The sequence below is a fragment of the Equus asinus genome, chromosome 13 (assembly GCF_041296235.1).
Source record: "Equus asinus isolate D_3611 breed Donkey chromosome 13, EquAss-T2T_v2, whole genome shotgun sequence".
Taxonomy (NCBI): Eukaryota; Metazoa; Chordata; class Mammalia; order Perissodactyla; family Equidae; genus Equus; species Equus asinus.
Window position 1 is genome coordinate 26,850,914 of NC_091802.1, and position 16,083 is coordinate 26,866,996.

At 42.2% G+C, this 16,083-nt stretch overlaps 2 protein-coding genes across 22 annotated transcripts in view; both read left to right on the top strand.

Annotated features, from left to right (window-relative positions):
• The window catches only part of PPM1D (protein phosphatase, Mg2+/Mn2+ dependent 1D), a 51,761-nt gene extending 49,734 nt beyond the window's left edge, over positions 1 to 2,027 (top strand). For both annotated transcript variants that reach the window (XM_014856944.3, XM_070482850.1), the window contains exon 6: positions 555 to 2,027. In XM_014856944.3, coding sequence (XP_014712430.1) covers positions 555 to 1,112 — 558 coding nt within the window. In that variant the 3' untranslated portion in view covers positions 1,113 to 2,027. The remainder of the gene's footprint in view (positions 1 to 554) is intronic.
• Positions 2,028 to 12,201: 10,174 nt separating this feature from the next.
• The window catches only part of BCAS3 (BCAS3 microtubule associated cell migration factor), a 569,848-nt gene continuing 565,966 nt past the window's right edge, over positions 12,202 to 16,083 (top strand). For 19 of the 20 annotated variants that reach the window (XR_011493725.1, XR_011493724.1, XM_070482853.1 and 16 more), the window contains exons 1-2: positions 12,531 to 12,661; positions 14,080 to 14,167. Coding sequence is in view for 18 of the 20 variants with exons in the window: in XM_070482853.1 (XP_070338954.1) it covers positions 14,097 to 14,167 (71 nt within the window). In the remaining 2 variants the exon portion in view is untranslated. Of the gene's footprint in view, positions 12,662 to 14,079; positions 14,168 to 16,083 lie in introns of all 20 variants that reach the window. The other variant, XM_014856948.3, reaches the window with a different exon arrangement.

Sequence of the window (16,083 nt, forward strand, 5' to 3'; positions counted from 1 at the left end):
CACTTGACAGGGAGAGAGCATTTATGCTTAAGCTCTGTCCTTGAGAAACTCCTAAGGCAATGATTTTGTAAAATATTATTATAATGGAAGATTTGGGTTTGGTAAGAAGAGTGTTCTTGCCAGCCTGAAGATGGGAGCGTATTCTGGGTATATGTAGGCCCAGCCCATTACATCTAAAGGAGTGGTGCATATCTGAATCACCTGTGAAGCTTTTCAAAAACAATACCTGAGAGTTTCCGTGTGATTCTCATTTGTTTAATAGGAGTTGCCCCAGCCATGCTCAGCAGGGTGCCATATGTTCTACTTTGCTCATCACAGACAGCATCTCGTATTTGGGAGAAGGGTGCAAAGCCGTAATCTGGGTTTCCATATGATGTAGCTGCTTTAATGTTGCCCTTCACATTTTCCATACTACTAAATATTCAGAAATGAGAATTTAGAAAGTTGGAAAAAAAATTATCATTTATTCTGATGAAACCCCTTCACCTCCCCAATGGTTAAGCTGAATTCTAGAATAAATTATTTCTTACTTGGTTTACCTTCTTGTTTTTCAGTCACTGGAGGAGGACCCATGGCCAAGGCTGAACTCTAAGGACCATATTCCTGCCCTTGTTCGTAGTAATGCCTTCTCAGAGAATTATTTAGAAGTCCCAGCTGAGATAGCACGAGGGAGTGTGCAGGCTGCAGTCATACCCTCAAAAGATCCAGAGCCACTGGAAGAAAATTGCACTAAAGCCCTGACTTTAAGGATACATGATTCTTTGAATAATAGCCTGTCCGTTGGCCTTGTGCCTACCAATTCAACAAACACCATCATGGACCCAAAAAATTTAAAGTTGTCAACTCCAGGTCAGATGAAAGCCCACGAAGTTGAAAGAACCCCTCCAGCAAATTTTAAAAGGACATTAGAAGAGTCCAACTCTGGCCCTCTCATGAGGAAGCACAGACGGGACGGCTTGAGTCGGGGCAGCGGCGCCCAGCCTGCAAGCCTCCCCTCCAGCTCGCACCGGAAGAGCTCGGGGAAGCTCACCATGAGACGCAGACTTAGGGGGCAGAAGAAAATGGCACATCCTCTGCTTCACCAGCCCAGAAAAACCGTTTGTGTTTGCTGAAACATATCTGGAAAATGGTTCTTCTCCAAACTTAGATGACAAGAGGGCTGTTTGAAGTTGGTGCCGAAGATGAACTTTTTTTAAGGGGGAAAAATAAAAATAGTATACAGTTTGACTTTTTGGAATTCTACAGTTTTATCCTGGCCTTGTACTTGCTTGTATTATAAATGTGAATTTTATAGATGTTAGGCTATAAGTTGCTGTAAAATGTGTGTAAATTTGTATCCTTTACACAAACTCAGTTCCTTACTCTGATACACAGTAAATATAACAGGGCTAAATGTTTTAAAAAAAATCAAAAGAATCTTTTAGATTCTAGGAATACATTTAAACTTTTTAAAATGCTTATTAAGACATTTGTCTAAGTCACTTGTGATGAAAACTACACAACTTTTTAAAGTAAATTATTAAGCAAACTGGAAAAGTGATGTATTTTCATAGTGACCTGTGTTCCACTTAATGTTTCTTAGAGACAACTAGTGTCTTTTAAAAGTTATTTTGTATTTCTAATTTCATAATTCAGAACTAAATTTTTCATAGAAGCAGAAGTGTTGAGCCATGCTACAGTAGCTGGGTGTTAGTCTCCTTGTCCTAATTAAAATACTATGCAGTATCTCTGATTTCAGTAGCATTTTTAAAAACATTAATCATCAGATACACTCACCAAATCTTTGGAGTAGAAGGAGGCGTGTTTGCCTAAAAAGATGCTCTTCTGAATTATCCCAGATGTTGAGTGGCATTGTTAGTAGTTACCCTCTTCTAGTTTTTGCATAAAATATGTGAAGTTTTTCTTGCTATTTCAATAACGGATGGTGCTGCTAATTCCCAACATTTCTTAAATTATTTTATATATCGTACAGTTGTCATTGATTATATGGATATATGTTTGTTCATCTAATAAATCAGTGAACTGTTCCTGATGTTGCTGGATTTTTGTTGTTGGTTTGTTTTAATATAAACTTTGTGTTGGGCCATGATCATGCTTCAGAGTAACAACTTAAAATACATGTAATGTTCATTTTGCACTGTTTTTAATTTTAATTTAGAATACATCAAAACAGACTAACTATCCAACAATAAGAATACAGTTAAGGGGCTGGCTCCGTGGCACAGCGGTTAAGTTCGCACGTGCCACTGCTTCAGTGGCCTGGGCTTCGCCAGTTCAGATCCCGGGTGTGGACATGGCACCACTTGGCATGCCATGCTGTGGTAGGCATCCCACGTAAAAAGTAGAGGAGGGTGGGCACGGATATTAGCTCAGGGCTAATCTTCCTAAAAAAAAAAAAGAAATTTTCAAAATTTATTATAAATTTAGAACAAGACCTCTCATTGAGAGATTGAAGAGTTAATTCATGAATTCAGCATTTATTAGGCACCTACAGTATGCTAGGAGCTGCACAATTGGATGCATACCAATTTTCCATAAGATGATTGATTGAGAATTAGTGGTCCTCAGGGCTGGCCCCGTGGCCGAGTGGTTAAGTTCGCACGCTCTGCTGCAGGCGGCCCAGTGTTTCATTGGTTCAAATCCTGGACGCGGACATGGCTCTGCTCATCAGGCCATGCTGAGGCGGCGTCCCACATGCCACAACTAGAAGGACTCACAACGATGAATATACAACTATGTCCTGGGGGGCTTTGGGGAGAAAAAGGAAAAAAAATCTTTAAAAAAAAAAAAAGAATTAGGGGTCCTGGTAAGACGTTAATCGTGGATAGTTTTTAAAAAGGACTTTTGGGGCCCAGGCTGGTGGCATAGTGGTTAAGTTTGTGCACTCTGCTTTGGTGACCCAGGGTTTGCAGGTTTGGATCCTAGCTGCAGACCTACAGACCACTCATCAAGCCATGCTGTGGTGGGGTCCCACATACAAAATAGAAGAAGATTGGCACAGATGTTAGCTCAGGCACAATCTTCCTTAAGCAAAAAGCAGAAGATAGGCAATAGATGTTAGCTCAGGGCCAATCTTCCTCACCAAAACAAAAAATTAAAAAATTAAAAAGATTTTTGGATGTTGAAGAGTTTGTTTTTCAGATCTTTCCCAGATAGAGACATAGCAACTAGCAGACACTTTTGGAGTCAATTTATTGTGAAGAGTCTTTCCATCTTTTAGACCTGTGATACTGTCCTAGCGGCACCAACTGGAAACTTGACAAGTCTGAATGTATATTAAAGAAAAAATCCATTTAGCTACTTCTCACTTTTTTTGCCAGTGGTTGTAAAGAAAATAATCTTGTATCTGTGTGAAATTAAAATTTCCATTTGATTAGTGGATCATGTAATCTTTATTTTTCAAATCAGCATTATGTCAAAATGTCATACATTAATTCCTTCCGAGGTCACCTTATTTTTAGTGCCATAGAGTCCAATTCCATGCCATACTAGTAGCTATTTAACACTGGAAACATTTTTAGTTTGAGATACATAATTGCAAATGCTAGAATCAGCTCTTTTCTGTGTCTGTGTTCCTGGGACTCTGTTTCGGCCTATTCTTTAGGGAGTTGTAGATGTTAGCAATCACAAAAAATGTTTGCATGTTTCTATTATTTTTATTTAAATTTTATTTGCCTATGCAACACATAAATCAATAGTATAACCCGTGATGGAATATTCTTGTATAAAGTGGTACAATGAAAAAAACCCACCTCAGCCCCCACGGCAGCCAACATTTCCCTCCTTTTTTGTGTGTGCTTTCAGTGATCATCAGTGCATACGCATGTAACTGTATATGTGTTTACCTCTCAATCTTTCATCTTGAAGATTTTTCCATATTGTTCCGTCACAGAGCCTTTTCATTCTTTAGTAGTCTAGTCTGTGGATGTATTACTTACTTAGTGACTTACGCTGTCACTTAAACATGTCCACTGAAAGGAAAACACTTACCTCCTCACACAGTAACTTCTGATGCCAGATGTGTGGATTTTCCTACACCAAGTGGTTCTCTAATTGTCAGCAGACACCAACTGGGTGTCGCACAATACAATTTAGTTCTGACCCTACCTACCTGGAGTTAGCAGGTCACACAGGTTAAGGGCTCAGTCTCACAGCAGACTGCCCCCCATTTCAGATGCTAGTCTCAAGCCCCAGGTTGTTACATATACTTCTGACCAACTGGCTATAAGTCAGAGTTGCCACAACCCCCTCCTCAGGTTTGATAATTTGCTAGAACAGCTCACAGAACTCAAGGAAACATGTTAGCCGCTTTATTGTATAATAAAGGATGTAGATGAACAGCTAGGTGAAGAGAAACATCATCAGTCAAGTTCCAGAAGGGTCCCAAGCACAGGAGTTTTTGTCTCCATAGGTTTGGGGTGCACCACCCTCCCAGGACGTGAGCTGGTTCATCAGCCTGGAAGCTCTCTCAGCCCCGTAGTTCAGTTTCGTGGAGGCTTCATCATGTTGGCGTTATCGATTATTAACTCAGTCTCCAGCCTCTCCCCTACTAGGAGGAGATAGGGATGAGGCTGAAAGTTCCAAGCTAATCATGGCTTGTTTCCGGTGACTGGCCCCCATCCTGAAGCTATGCGGGAGCCCACCAACAGTTGCCTCATTGGAACAAAAGTTGCTCCTATCAGGAAATTCCAAAAGGTTTAGGAGCTCTGTATCAGGACAGGGGTTGAAGACCAAAGACAAAAGATCTTCCTTGCACCTTTGTCGCTTAGGAAGTTACAAAGGTTTTAGCCAGGAGCCTGGGACAAAAACCAAAATAAGGGGCTGGCCCTGTGGCCGAGGGGTTGGGTTCCCTGGCTCTCCTTCAGCAGCCTGGGGTGTGCTGGTTTGGATCCTGGGCACCGACCTACCCACTGTTCATCAGGCCTTGCTGTGGCAGCATCCCACACAGAAGAACTAGAATGACCTACAACTAGGATATATACAACTATACTGTGGCTTTAGGGAGAAAAGAAAAAAAGACCAAAATGTATATTTCTTATATCACAATATCATGTCCACATACTGTTTCTCTTCAATATTTTGTAGGACAGATCATTCATGATCTATTTATTTTATGCCACAAAGATTAAAATGTATTAGTTATATATTGCTGCATAATAATACCTCAAAATTTAGCAGCTTAAAACAACAAACATTATCTCCATGATTTTTGAGTGTCAGAAATCTGGAAATGACTCAGCTAGGTGACAGTCTCATGTGGTTTCAGTCAAGATTTCAATCAGGGCTACAGTCATCTGAAGGCTTGACTAGGGCTGGGGGATCTGCTTCCCGTAAGGCTCACAGATCTATTGGTAAGAGGCCTGAGTTCCCTGCCACACACGCCCCTTCAGAGGGCTTCTCACAGTTTGTCAGTTAACTTCCCCCACAGCAAACAATACCAGAAAGAGCAAGGCAGAAGCCACAATGTCTTTTGTAACCTAAGCTCCAAAGTATCGTATCATCAATTCTGCTGTATTTTATTAGTGCACAGAGCAAATCTGATACAATGTAGGAGGCAACTACATCTAGGAGTACTAGGACATAAGCATTATTAAGGGTCATCTTGGAGGCAGTCCATCACAACCTAGAAGTTAAAAGCATTAATCATGTGAAACACAGGCTTTCTAGAATTGCTTTCATAAGCTGTGCACTGGGTTTGTTTTGGTAACATTAATGAACAATGTTCTTTTCACCATCTTCCGGATATCTGGAAGGTTGTTCTAAATGGAGTGAAGCATGTTAGTGTATTTTTTACCCTAAATATACTATGTCACTAAGAAAAGTTGAAAACTTAAATTTTAATCTTTGAGGCAAAATCTTTTGGCAGTGTGAATGGTTGAATTAGAGATTACAATACACAAACTTTTATAGTCTACTTAAAATCAATATGTTACCACTTAAAGTGGAATGTTGAAAACTTACCATTGTATTACTCTCTCCTCTTTATGTTTTGGTTGTCTTACATATTACAACTACATACACTGAGAACCTCAACAGGCAATGTTATAATTTTTGCTCTGAAAAATGAAACATTTTGGGGCTGGCCCCATGGCTGAGTGGTTAAGTTCACGCGCTCCGCTGCAGGCGGCCCAGTGTTTCGTTGGTTCGAATCCTGGGTGCGGACATGGCACTGCTCATCAAACCACGCTGAGGCGGCGTCCCACATGCCACAACTAGAAGGACCCACAATGAAGAATATACGACTATGTACCAAGGGGCTTTGGGGAGAAAAAGGAAAAATAAAACCTTTACAAAAGAAACGTGGGAAAATGCTGTTTTAGAAACAGCTATCTAGGGGCTGGCCCAGGGGCGCAGCAGTTAAGTTCACACATTCTGCTCTGGCGGCCTGGGGTTCGCCGGTTCAGATCCTGGGTGTGGACATGGCACTGCTTGGCAAGCCATGCTGTGGCAGGCATCCCACATATACAGTAGAGGAAGATGGGCATGGATGTTAGCTCAGGGCCAGTCTTCCTCAGCAAAAAGATGAGGATTGGCAGCAGTTAGCTCAGGGCTAATCTTCCTCAAAAAAAAAAAAAAGAAAGAAACAGTTATCTAGCAATATGTAAGAGACAAATGGTAGGCACTATTATAATTAAATAGACGTGAGATGAAATGACCTTGAATTATGTTTATTTGACTTGAATTATGGTTTTTCTATTCTACAGAGTTTGGAATTCTACTTTTTAGGAGATTACTACAAAAGGTAGTGTTCAAAAGTTTCAACCTAATGAATGCACCAAAAGAAGTCTATTACTCTGAGTAATTAATGTATTTTTACCTCACAATTGGAGGATTTTAGAGAAACGTAATTTTTTAGATAGACTTTACAGGGCCAGCCCAGTGGCACAGTGGTTAAGTTTGCACATTCCACTTCAGTGGCCGGGGGTTCGCCGGTTCGGATCCCAGGACATGGCACCGGTTGGCAAGACATGCTGTGGTAGGTGTCCCACATATAAAGTAGAAGAAGATGGGCATGGATGTTAGCTCAGGGTTGGTCTTCCTCAGCAAAAAGACGAGGATTGGCAGCAGTTAGCTCAGGGCCAATCTTCCTCAAAGGAAAAAAAAATAGACTTTACTTTTTAGAGCAGTTTTCGATTCACAGCAAAACTGAGCAGAAGGTACAGGTTTCCTATCCACATCCTGCCCCAACACATGCGTATTCTCCCTTGATATCAACATCCCCAACCAGAGTGATGAACCTACTTCTCATGATGGTTTTTTTTTAACCTCTTTGTTTTTCCTTTTACTTGACTGAACATTAAAATATTAATGTTCACCAGAGTTCTATGTGAAATAAGATTATTTCACCACTGCTTAAATCATATGATTATTATCCAAGTGTTTTTGGTGGCCAGGGTAAGTGAGGCAATGGCTTGCTTGAGGCTAAAAAAAGAATTCTTTTTTTTTGTTAAGTATGCTTTTTGGTGAGGAAGATTGGCCCTGAGCTAACATCTGTTGTCAATCTTCCTCTTCTTTTTTCCCTCCCCAAAGCCCCAGCAAATAGTTGTATATTGAAGTTGTGGGTCATTCTAGTTCTTCTGTGTGGAATGCCGCCACAGCATGCCTGATGAGCCCCGTGTAGGTCCACGTGCAGGATCTGAACCGTCGACCCATGGGGCCGCCGAAGCAGAGCAGGTGAACTTAACCACTCAGCCACAGGGCTGGCCCCTCAAAAAGAATTTTAATCCTGCTGAAACAAAACACACCTTAAAGTATAAACTGACTTTGAAATTCAGTTTGCATATGGTTAGTTCCCTGACAATTCTCTGGGGACTTTTGTTTTTACCTCCAGGGCCAAAGGAGAGGCCATTTCAGTCATTCGTGATTTATTATAATGGATCACTGTAGCAACTGGAAGAACACAGAACTCTGGCTTGAAGTCACTCTTTTACACTGAAAATTAGTTTTCTGGCTGGGATTGCTCAGTCATAGGAACAGATTGTTGAAAAGTTTCCTTATGTCCCAACACCGGGACTCCTCAGCTGGCAGTATGTATTAAACACCCACAAGTTACTTCCATTCAGAAAAATGATCGTTACAAATTCCGTTTTTGCTCTATTTGAAGGCTCATGAGAGAATCTCGCACATCTTTGTGGAGAAAAAATGGAGTAATTAGAACTAGTTGGTTAATTAGTTAACTAGTTAATTTGGAGAAATTTCCAACTGGTTCTAAGAATTTTAAATTTACTTACTCTGCATAAAAGTCCTGTGAGGCTTATAATAGTCTTTCTACAATTACAAAGGATGAAACTAAGGCACAGAAATTCACACCCCTAAAAGATGTGTAGCTTCACCAGCGTTCATCACGTCTGTAAATGTCATCACTCAGTTGCTCGGGCCCAAAACACAGGTGTCATTCTTGATTCTCTTTTCCTTCTATCCCACATCCAACCCATTATCAAGTTCTTTCAATTCTCTCTTCCAAAATATTCTGGAATTGATTACTTTTCACCTCTTGCTTCACTTCTGGGCCCCTTTCTGGGCTGCATCTCCCACCTCCTCTGCTGAAACAGCCCCCCTACTTGACCCACTGCTTCCACTCTTGTCTCCTCTCTGACAACAGTTTATTCTCCGTGTAGTAGACAGAATGATATTCTGGAAATGTAAATATGATCATGACATTTTCTAGCCGAAAGTCCTTTAGTAGATTCCCACTTTAGAATAAAATTGAAACGCCTTGTGTTACCGCATAAAATTACAGTTCACTGCCCGATGTGCTTAAACAAGCCAGTTGATTATGGTGTTGACGAAAATAACCCATAGCCAATCTATAAATGAAAATTTGGGAGAGTTTATTCTGAGCTAAAATCTGAGGACCATGGCCCGGGGCCTTTCTTCCTTTGGAAGAAAGGCCACCAAAGAAGTGAGGTGTACAGAGTGGTTATATACCCCCAAAGAGGGTGTTTCACATATGATTGAAATGTCCCTCCCACAATAGTCACAAGATTGCCCTGTCGGCACAGCGCTTGATGGACACAGCAGGTAGTGGGTCTGCTATCTTGGTGGGTGTAGCAGGAAGCAAGTCTGTTGTCTCGGAGCTGGGTGGTCACAGGTGAGCGCAGCAATCAGTTTCTAGCCTAAGGAAAGATATTTAATCCTTAAGGAAATGCCAGCGTTGGGAGGGGGAGGGAAGTTGCACCTTTATCTCAAGGGCCTTTGTTCCTGCCATAGGGAATATCTAAAGCAGATATACAATGCATGCTCAAAGGCCTCAGTCAGGCCCTTTGGGAAAAACAAGGTCAGGCCTAATTAGGTTTACACCAAATGGTTTCCTCATATTCTCCAATATATCCTATTTGCTTGCCATTTCTATTTGTCAACGGTATCAGCATTTGGGGGAAACATCAGCTTTTATTCTGCGAGATCAATCTGCAGAGAGACAGGGGGCATGTACCCTCAGATCTGTCTCCCCAGTTCAGGATTTGGGGCAAAATTTAAGAGGTTAGTGAGAACAGGCTGGCACGTAGAAATGCTGGCAGGACAGGTTTTGATTTGTGGGCTTTGAGCATTTATGGTAAGGTTTTCAACATTTCTGACAGGGTTCTAAACATTTATCATGGGGTTCTACACATTTTTGATGAGGTGGGGAAGGAATTTTAACACCGGATCTTCGTGAGTGAGGGACCCCTCACTTCTGATAAGAGTCCAACTGTCACATTCCAGTGGTGTCCCAGCCCTTGGGGTCCGTGGGGAGGAGGATCTTTAATTCCAAGGTTGGTTCAGGTCACGATTTCTTCTTTTACGCATGCCCTGGCTACATGACTTTGCAGATTTTCTGAAAGGCAATTCTTAGTCACTCTGTTGATAAGAGACGGGGTCAGCTGAATTGGTCCTGAAGGGTCCGCAGTTACACTTATAATTCTATATAAGACCATGCTCCAGCCGGCCACTGCTTATCTCTCCTGACTAGTTTGCTATCGTTTTCTACTTAGTTTACTTTCTTTAAATCATACTGTTTTTCTTGTTCTTCCTCAGAATTCCCTCCTTTCCTAGGGCCTTTGTGCTTGTTGTTCCTTTTGTCACCAAATAATTGCCCCAGGGAATTCAAGGGTGGATTTGGAGCATTTAATTGTTTTTCCAAATAGTTTTTTTCCTTTCTTATGTTAAGGAGATGTAATCATCAACCACTCTGAACCAGACCAAGCCTCACCACAAGAGCTATGCCTATGACCTTTGCCTTATATTTTTTTGTGTGAGGAAGATTGTCGCTGAGCTAACATCTGTGCCAATCTTCCTCTGTTTTATGTGGGACGCCGCGACAGCGTTGGGGTGGGGAGAGGGGCTGAAGATTGAGTTGCCAATAGTCAACGATCTAATCAGCTGTGCCTAGGTCATGGGGTCTCCATTAAAACCCAAAGGGATGGGTTTCGGAGAGCTTCCGGGTTGGTGAACATGTGGAGATTCTGGGAGAGTGGCATGCCCAGGGAGGGTCTGGGAGCTCCACACCCCTTCCCCACATGTTTTTCTCTATGCTTCTCCTCCATCCAGTTGCTAAGTAAAATCTTTTCCTGAGTTCTGTGAGCCGTTCTATCAAATTAATCAAGCCCAAGGAGGGGGTTGTGGGAACCTCTGGTCTGTGGCTGGTTGGTCAGAAGCACAGGTGACAAACTAGATTTACAACTGGCATCTAAAAGGGGAGGCAAAGGGTAATCCTGTAGGACTGAACCCTTAACCTGTGGGATCTGATTCTATCCCCAGGTAGATAGCATCAGAATAGAGTTAAATATGTTTAACTTCTTAGCCAGTAAGAAAAATAAAGTGTCTAAAGGGAAGGCACAACTATCTAAAGAGACTGTAAAGTATTTGGGGTTCATCATTTCAAGGGGACAACATAGCCTTCTCCAGGAGAGGAAAATGGTACTATGTCACCTTGCTTCACCAAAAACTCAGAGGCAGCTATGAGAATTCTTGGAGATGGCTGGTTTTTGCCGCATTTGGATCCCTAACTTTGGATTAATTGCTAAAGATATCTATGATAAACCGCAGGGGCCAGAAACGGACCCCTTCGAATGGGATAAGCTATGTGACCAAGCTTTCAATAAGCTTAAAAACTTGCTAATAGAAGCGCCTGAACTGGCCTTACCAGACCTGAGCAAAACATTTGGTCTCCTCTGGAGTTCCTCTATTTCTGCTCTGGGGCCTGGATTGCATGAGAATAATGATTATTTAACTCAAATAAGTCTGAATTTTGAAATACCTGTTGTGTTCAGGGCTGTTAGGTGTTAAGGGGAATTCAACAATGTGAAAGCCCTAGTCTACTAAGGCCTAGAAGGAATTTAACTTTCTAGGTGGGGAAAATGAGATACGCACAAGAGAAACACCCAAAAAACATTTCAAAGACAAGGAAGTAAGCCAGTCATAGCGCAAGAACAGAAGGAATTCAGAATATTGGAATGATTTCTTCTTTAGTGGGTTTAATGTAGGAAGCAAATCTTAAAAGGCAGATAATGCTGGGAATTTCTGTAGTGGAAGAAGATGAATGTTCAAAATCTTTTATAAGCCAAAGTTCAAAGACTCGCCTAATAGCACTCTGGGTGTTCTATTTATTGGCATAGATTGAGGGTCAAGAGCAAATGGGTGGTTTCTCAGCTCTATCTTTCTTCTTCTAGCACCTGATTAACTGCATATTTCCGGGTAGGCAGTTTCTCTACTAAACTCTTCCCTTCTCCACTGTGCTAAAACCTTTTTAAAATTTTTACTGCTGTATCAGCCAATTTGTAACAATGTCTATGCCTATGAATAAGCCATATTCTCATGGGACTGTCGTATTAAATTTGATCAAACTTATGAAGTGCTTAGGACTGCGCTGAGCGATCGTTCAATAAATCAATAAATGATATCACTATTATAAAAGAAATGTAACTGACAATACACCGGGAGATCTCGATCTCTTCCATATAGGAGTTGGAAACAGGTAAGGAAGGAATCAGGCGTGGTCCCCAAACCTAGCTCAAACTGACAAGATTACCAGGCGCGCCCCTCATTCAGATCAACACCTCCTTCGCTCCAGGGCTGCCCACCAGCACAAGCCAGCCTAGGCTCCCGGAAGGTAAACACACCGAAAAGGGCGGGGCAGAAGGCGGGTTCGGAATGGGTGAGTGGCCAGCGCAAAGTGATTGTCAGCTGTCATGTCCACGTGCTCTGAGCTTCAAACTAGCTGTCGCGAGAATTCGATGTAAACAGACCAGTGCCCCTGTCCTCCGACTCCCAGCTGCGACGCTCCGGTGAGGTGGACAGGAGGCTGGGGCATGATGCTTTTTGACAAAGCCCCGAAGGTGTTGCCTGCAAAGGAAAATAGACATGCTCGCAACTCCTCTCCACTTGCCTGCGTTCACAACCGAACCTGACACCTTGGCTTCACCCGAACTTACATACTGTTTTGTTTTTCCTCGAGCCCCAGCGGATTGGATAAATTCAGGAGGCGGGTCCGCCTCTTTTCTATTAGCTGGTTGGCGAAGCTGACCTCCAAGGGCGGTGCCCGGCCGCAGCCATTTGCCTCTGGGATTGGCTAGGACGGTAGTTCCGCTGAGGCGTGGTAGGAAGTGGTAGCCGTCAATCACGAGGGGAGACTCCAAACAGTGAGCCTTGAGCTGGTGAACAGCGTTTACCGGCGGGGCGGCCGGTGAGAAGGCTGGCGGGGCTGTGGCTTTGGGGAGGCTTGGCGGGGATGGGGCCGAGCAGCGTGAGGGGAGAGGGCGCGGCTGGCTGGAATTCGACGAGGGAGAGCTGTCGAGACTGGAGGGGGAGGGGAGGCAGGGCAAGGGGCCAGAGGGCGGCCGGGGGCAGTGGTGGCTCCGCGTTGGAGGTTAAGTGGGTATCTCTGTGCTGGTGTCTTTTAGGAGAGGGGGGCCTGAGGGGCTGGCGAGGGTCGTCCTCAGGAGACAGGGCCCTTAAAGGACAGTTCTTGGGAGGCTGTGTTTCTGGAAATAAAGGGTTGAATGGAAATGAGAGGGCGGAGGGGCTGGCAGTGAAGGTGCTCACCGAGGAAAGGGTACCTGGGCTACTGGGGGCAAAGGGTGTTTTGGTTGCAGCAGATGGGACTTACCAGTTTGCGAGTTTTCAAATAAGGTGATAGAATGCTCTCTACTTAGAAGTGATGGTTTTAGGGGTTTTCAAGATTAGTTCCAGGCTGTGGGCTTTACCTGAGCCCTGCAAGAGATCTTTAATATTGCTGTCAAACCTCTTTTAACCTTAACCAAGTACACTCCATGCTCTTAAAACCTCCCCAGTGATTCAGATGCTGTTAGACATTCAAAGATCAGGATTTAGTGATGTGACAGGAAAGGATAAGGAGGTTCTAATGTCATAGAAGTTTTTATTACTTAGATTCTTGTGATTAGGTTACAATAGCAGGGGGTTTACAAATAGGATTTAAAAAATCTTGTTAAATTGTGATCATGCAGTCTTTTTTTTAGATGTAATTGACATAACATTGTATTAGTTCCAGGTGTACAACATAATGGTTTGATATTTGTATATATTGTGAAATGATCACCACAATAAGTCGTTAACATCCAGCATCATATGCAGTTATGATATGCAGTCTTACTCATAGATGGATTCCCATCAGTCTTAGTTAGAAACTGTTACTTCACTGTTCCATTTGGTCTTGAAATATTGTACCGTGTGTATTTTCACTATCTTAACGTAAGATTTCAGTAAATTCTTTAATTTCGGCCCACAGAGGTAGCACGTTTGTTTTTATAAAGTGATCCTGTGTTACACTTGCCTTCCCATGATCTGGTTCTCTGATCTTTCTAGTTTCTGTTAACAGTAGATCAAAGGGTCCAGCAGGAGTGAACTAGTTATGTTGTTCTGAGGCTTTGTCCAAATACAGAAATCTCATGATAATTTGAAATTTTTTTTTTTATCTGCTTCCTCTCTCACCCTCCCCCTTTTTTGTGTAAGAGGAATTGCTGGGAAAGTTTCCTACATTTTAGGGACTTTTGAAAAGGGATCTCTAGTGAGCAACCATAAACCTTTCCCTCTACTCCCAACAGTAATGATCCTTTTTTGTCTATCTTTTTGTTTTGGAAACAGGTTTTGTGAATGAAGCTATGGCTACAGATTCCCCCAGAAGACCCAGTCGTTGTACTGGTGGAGTTGTGGTTCGCCCTCAGGCTGTCACGTAAGCAAATTTCGGATACTCCTAATAGCTGAAGAAAGGATTCCTCAGACTGCTAGTCACTAACATTCAGGCTTCCTTTCTGGGCAGTGCATACTTTTGTAAAATCTATTTAATTTTGGCTCTACAGGATGATAAATATCATTGCCAAGGCCAAATAAAAGGAATAATTGGAGGGGGAAGTTGGTGTATTCAGCACATTTATAGACTACATGAAAAGCACTAGGCCAAATGCTGAAGGGTTATGTGTTTTTGAACTCCAGATTTAACAGTTAGCGAGTCGTTAAGTCAATTTAGTGGGTCAGGACAACTATTTAAAAAATGAAATAGAGTATAATAGAAAATGATGTTGAGAGTATTGTTTTGTGACACACACAAAGATATATTCCTATATATGTATATGTTTACTAGGTCATGATGTAAAATGTATCTCTTACTCTGGGTCTCAGTCAGAAAGTTCCAAAGTCAAACTCATAAAGAGTACATTTCTATATTTTAAGCATTCTTTGACAAAGTATATCTGTACTTCCTAGGAGCGTATAACCTAAGGTGGGATTTTTTTCTTTTGTTTTTTTTCTTTTGAGGAAGATTAGCCCTGAGCTAACTACTGCCAATTCTCCTCGTTTTGTTGAGGAAGACTGGCCCTGAGGTAACATCCATGCCCATCTTCCTCTACTTTCTATGTGGGACGCCTACCACAGCATGGCTTTTTGCCATGTTTGCACCTGGGATCGGAACCAGCGAACCCCAGGCCGCCGAGAAGCGGAACGTGGGAATTTAACCACTGCGCCACCAGGCTGGCCCCTCTAATGTGGTTTTAAGATATGTATACTTGAAATCACTATAATCCATAAAGAAGATGCAGCAAAACATCATGAGAATTTAGAGGGAATATTTTAGTACTTTAGATCCAGAAAGGTTTTATTAAGAAGCTAACATTTATAGTGTACTTTCAAGGCTGAATAGAGTTTGGACAGTTAGAATCAAAGGTACATTTTAGGCAAAGGGAGTAGAGTGAGCAGATGTGGGAAAGGCTAGCTATCTTCATAAATGAAATGCAGCAAAGTCGATGTATTTAACGTCGTTTGGCAGTAACCAGTTAAGACCTCAATACCTGCCTAAGGAGGTGAAATTTGTTTTCTGCCTTTTAAAATGCTCATAAGGGAATTATAGCGTTTGGGTTATCTCCCTTGGGCAATTTCTCATGTTACGTAAAGAATGTCTTCTCAGACTAACAAAAGTATATGTATAGTACGATATTTTACCATAAGACTTCCTTTTCTCCCCCCTGCATTTCCCAGGGCTATGTTTCTTTGCTAACTATGGACCATGGCGACAAGTTAAGCATATTATTAGCTATGAGTTAGGTACCGTTTCAGTCTTCATTTTGCAGATGAGGAATCCAAAGCAAAGAGAAATTAAGTAAATTGTCCTTGGTGACAGCCAAGGAAGGGAACCTGGATCAAACCTAGGTAGTTTGTCTCCAGAGTCTGTGCACTTAGGCAGTATTCTATGCCACCTCACCATGTGATATTCAACATATATTGCTCTTTTTGTTATGCAATAGAGAAATCTTTGATTCATTTAGTATTCTTTTAACAAATAATGCTTGAACTTCTACTCCGTGCCTAAGTCCTGGCTTATAGGTTCTGGAGATATAAGGTAAATAGACCTTGCTGTGGTAGAGTTTACATTCTAGTAAGGGAAACAGTAAACAAGTAAAGTAATTATAGGCTCTCATCAGCGCTTAGTGTGCTATGATGGAGAATGACAGTGGGGAGTGTGATGTAAGGCTGTCAGGGAAGTTATCTCGGGAGATAACACTTAGGCTGGAGATCTGAAAGGGAGGGAAGAGTATGGGAAGGAGTGCAGGCAGGAAGAAAGCTAGTTTAAAGGTCTTGATTCAGAGAAGAGTTGGG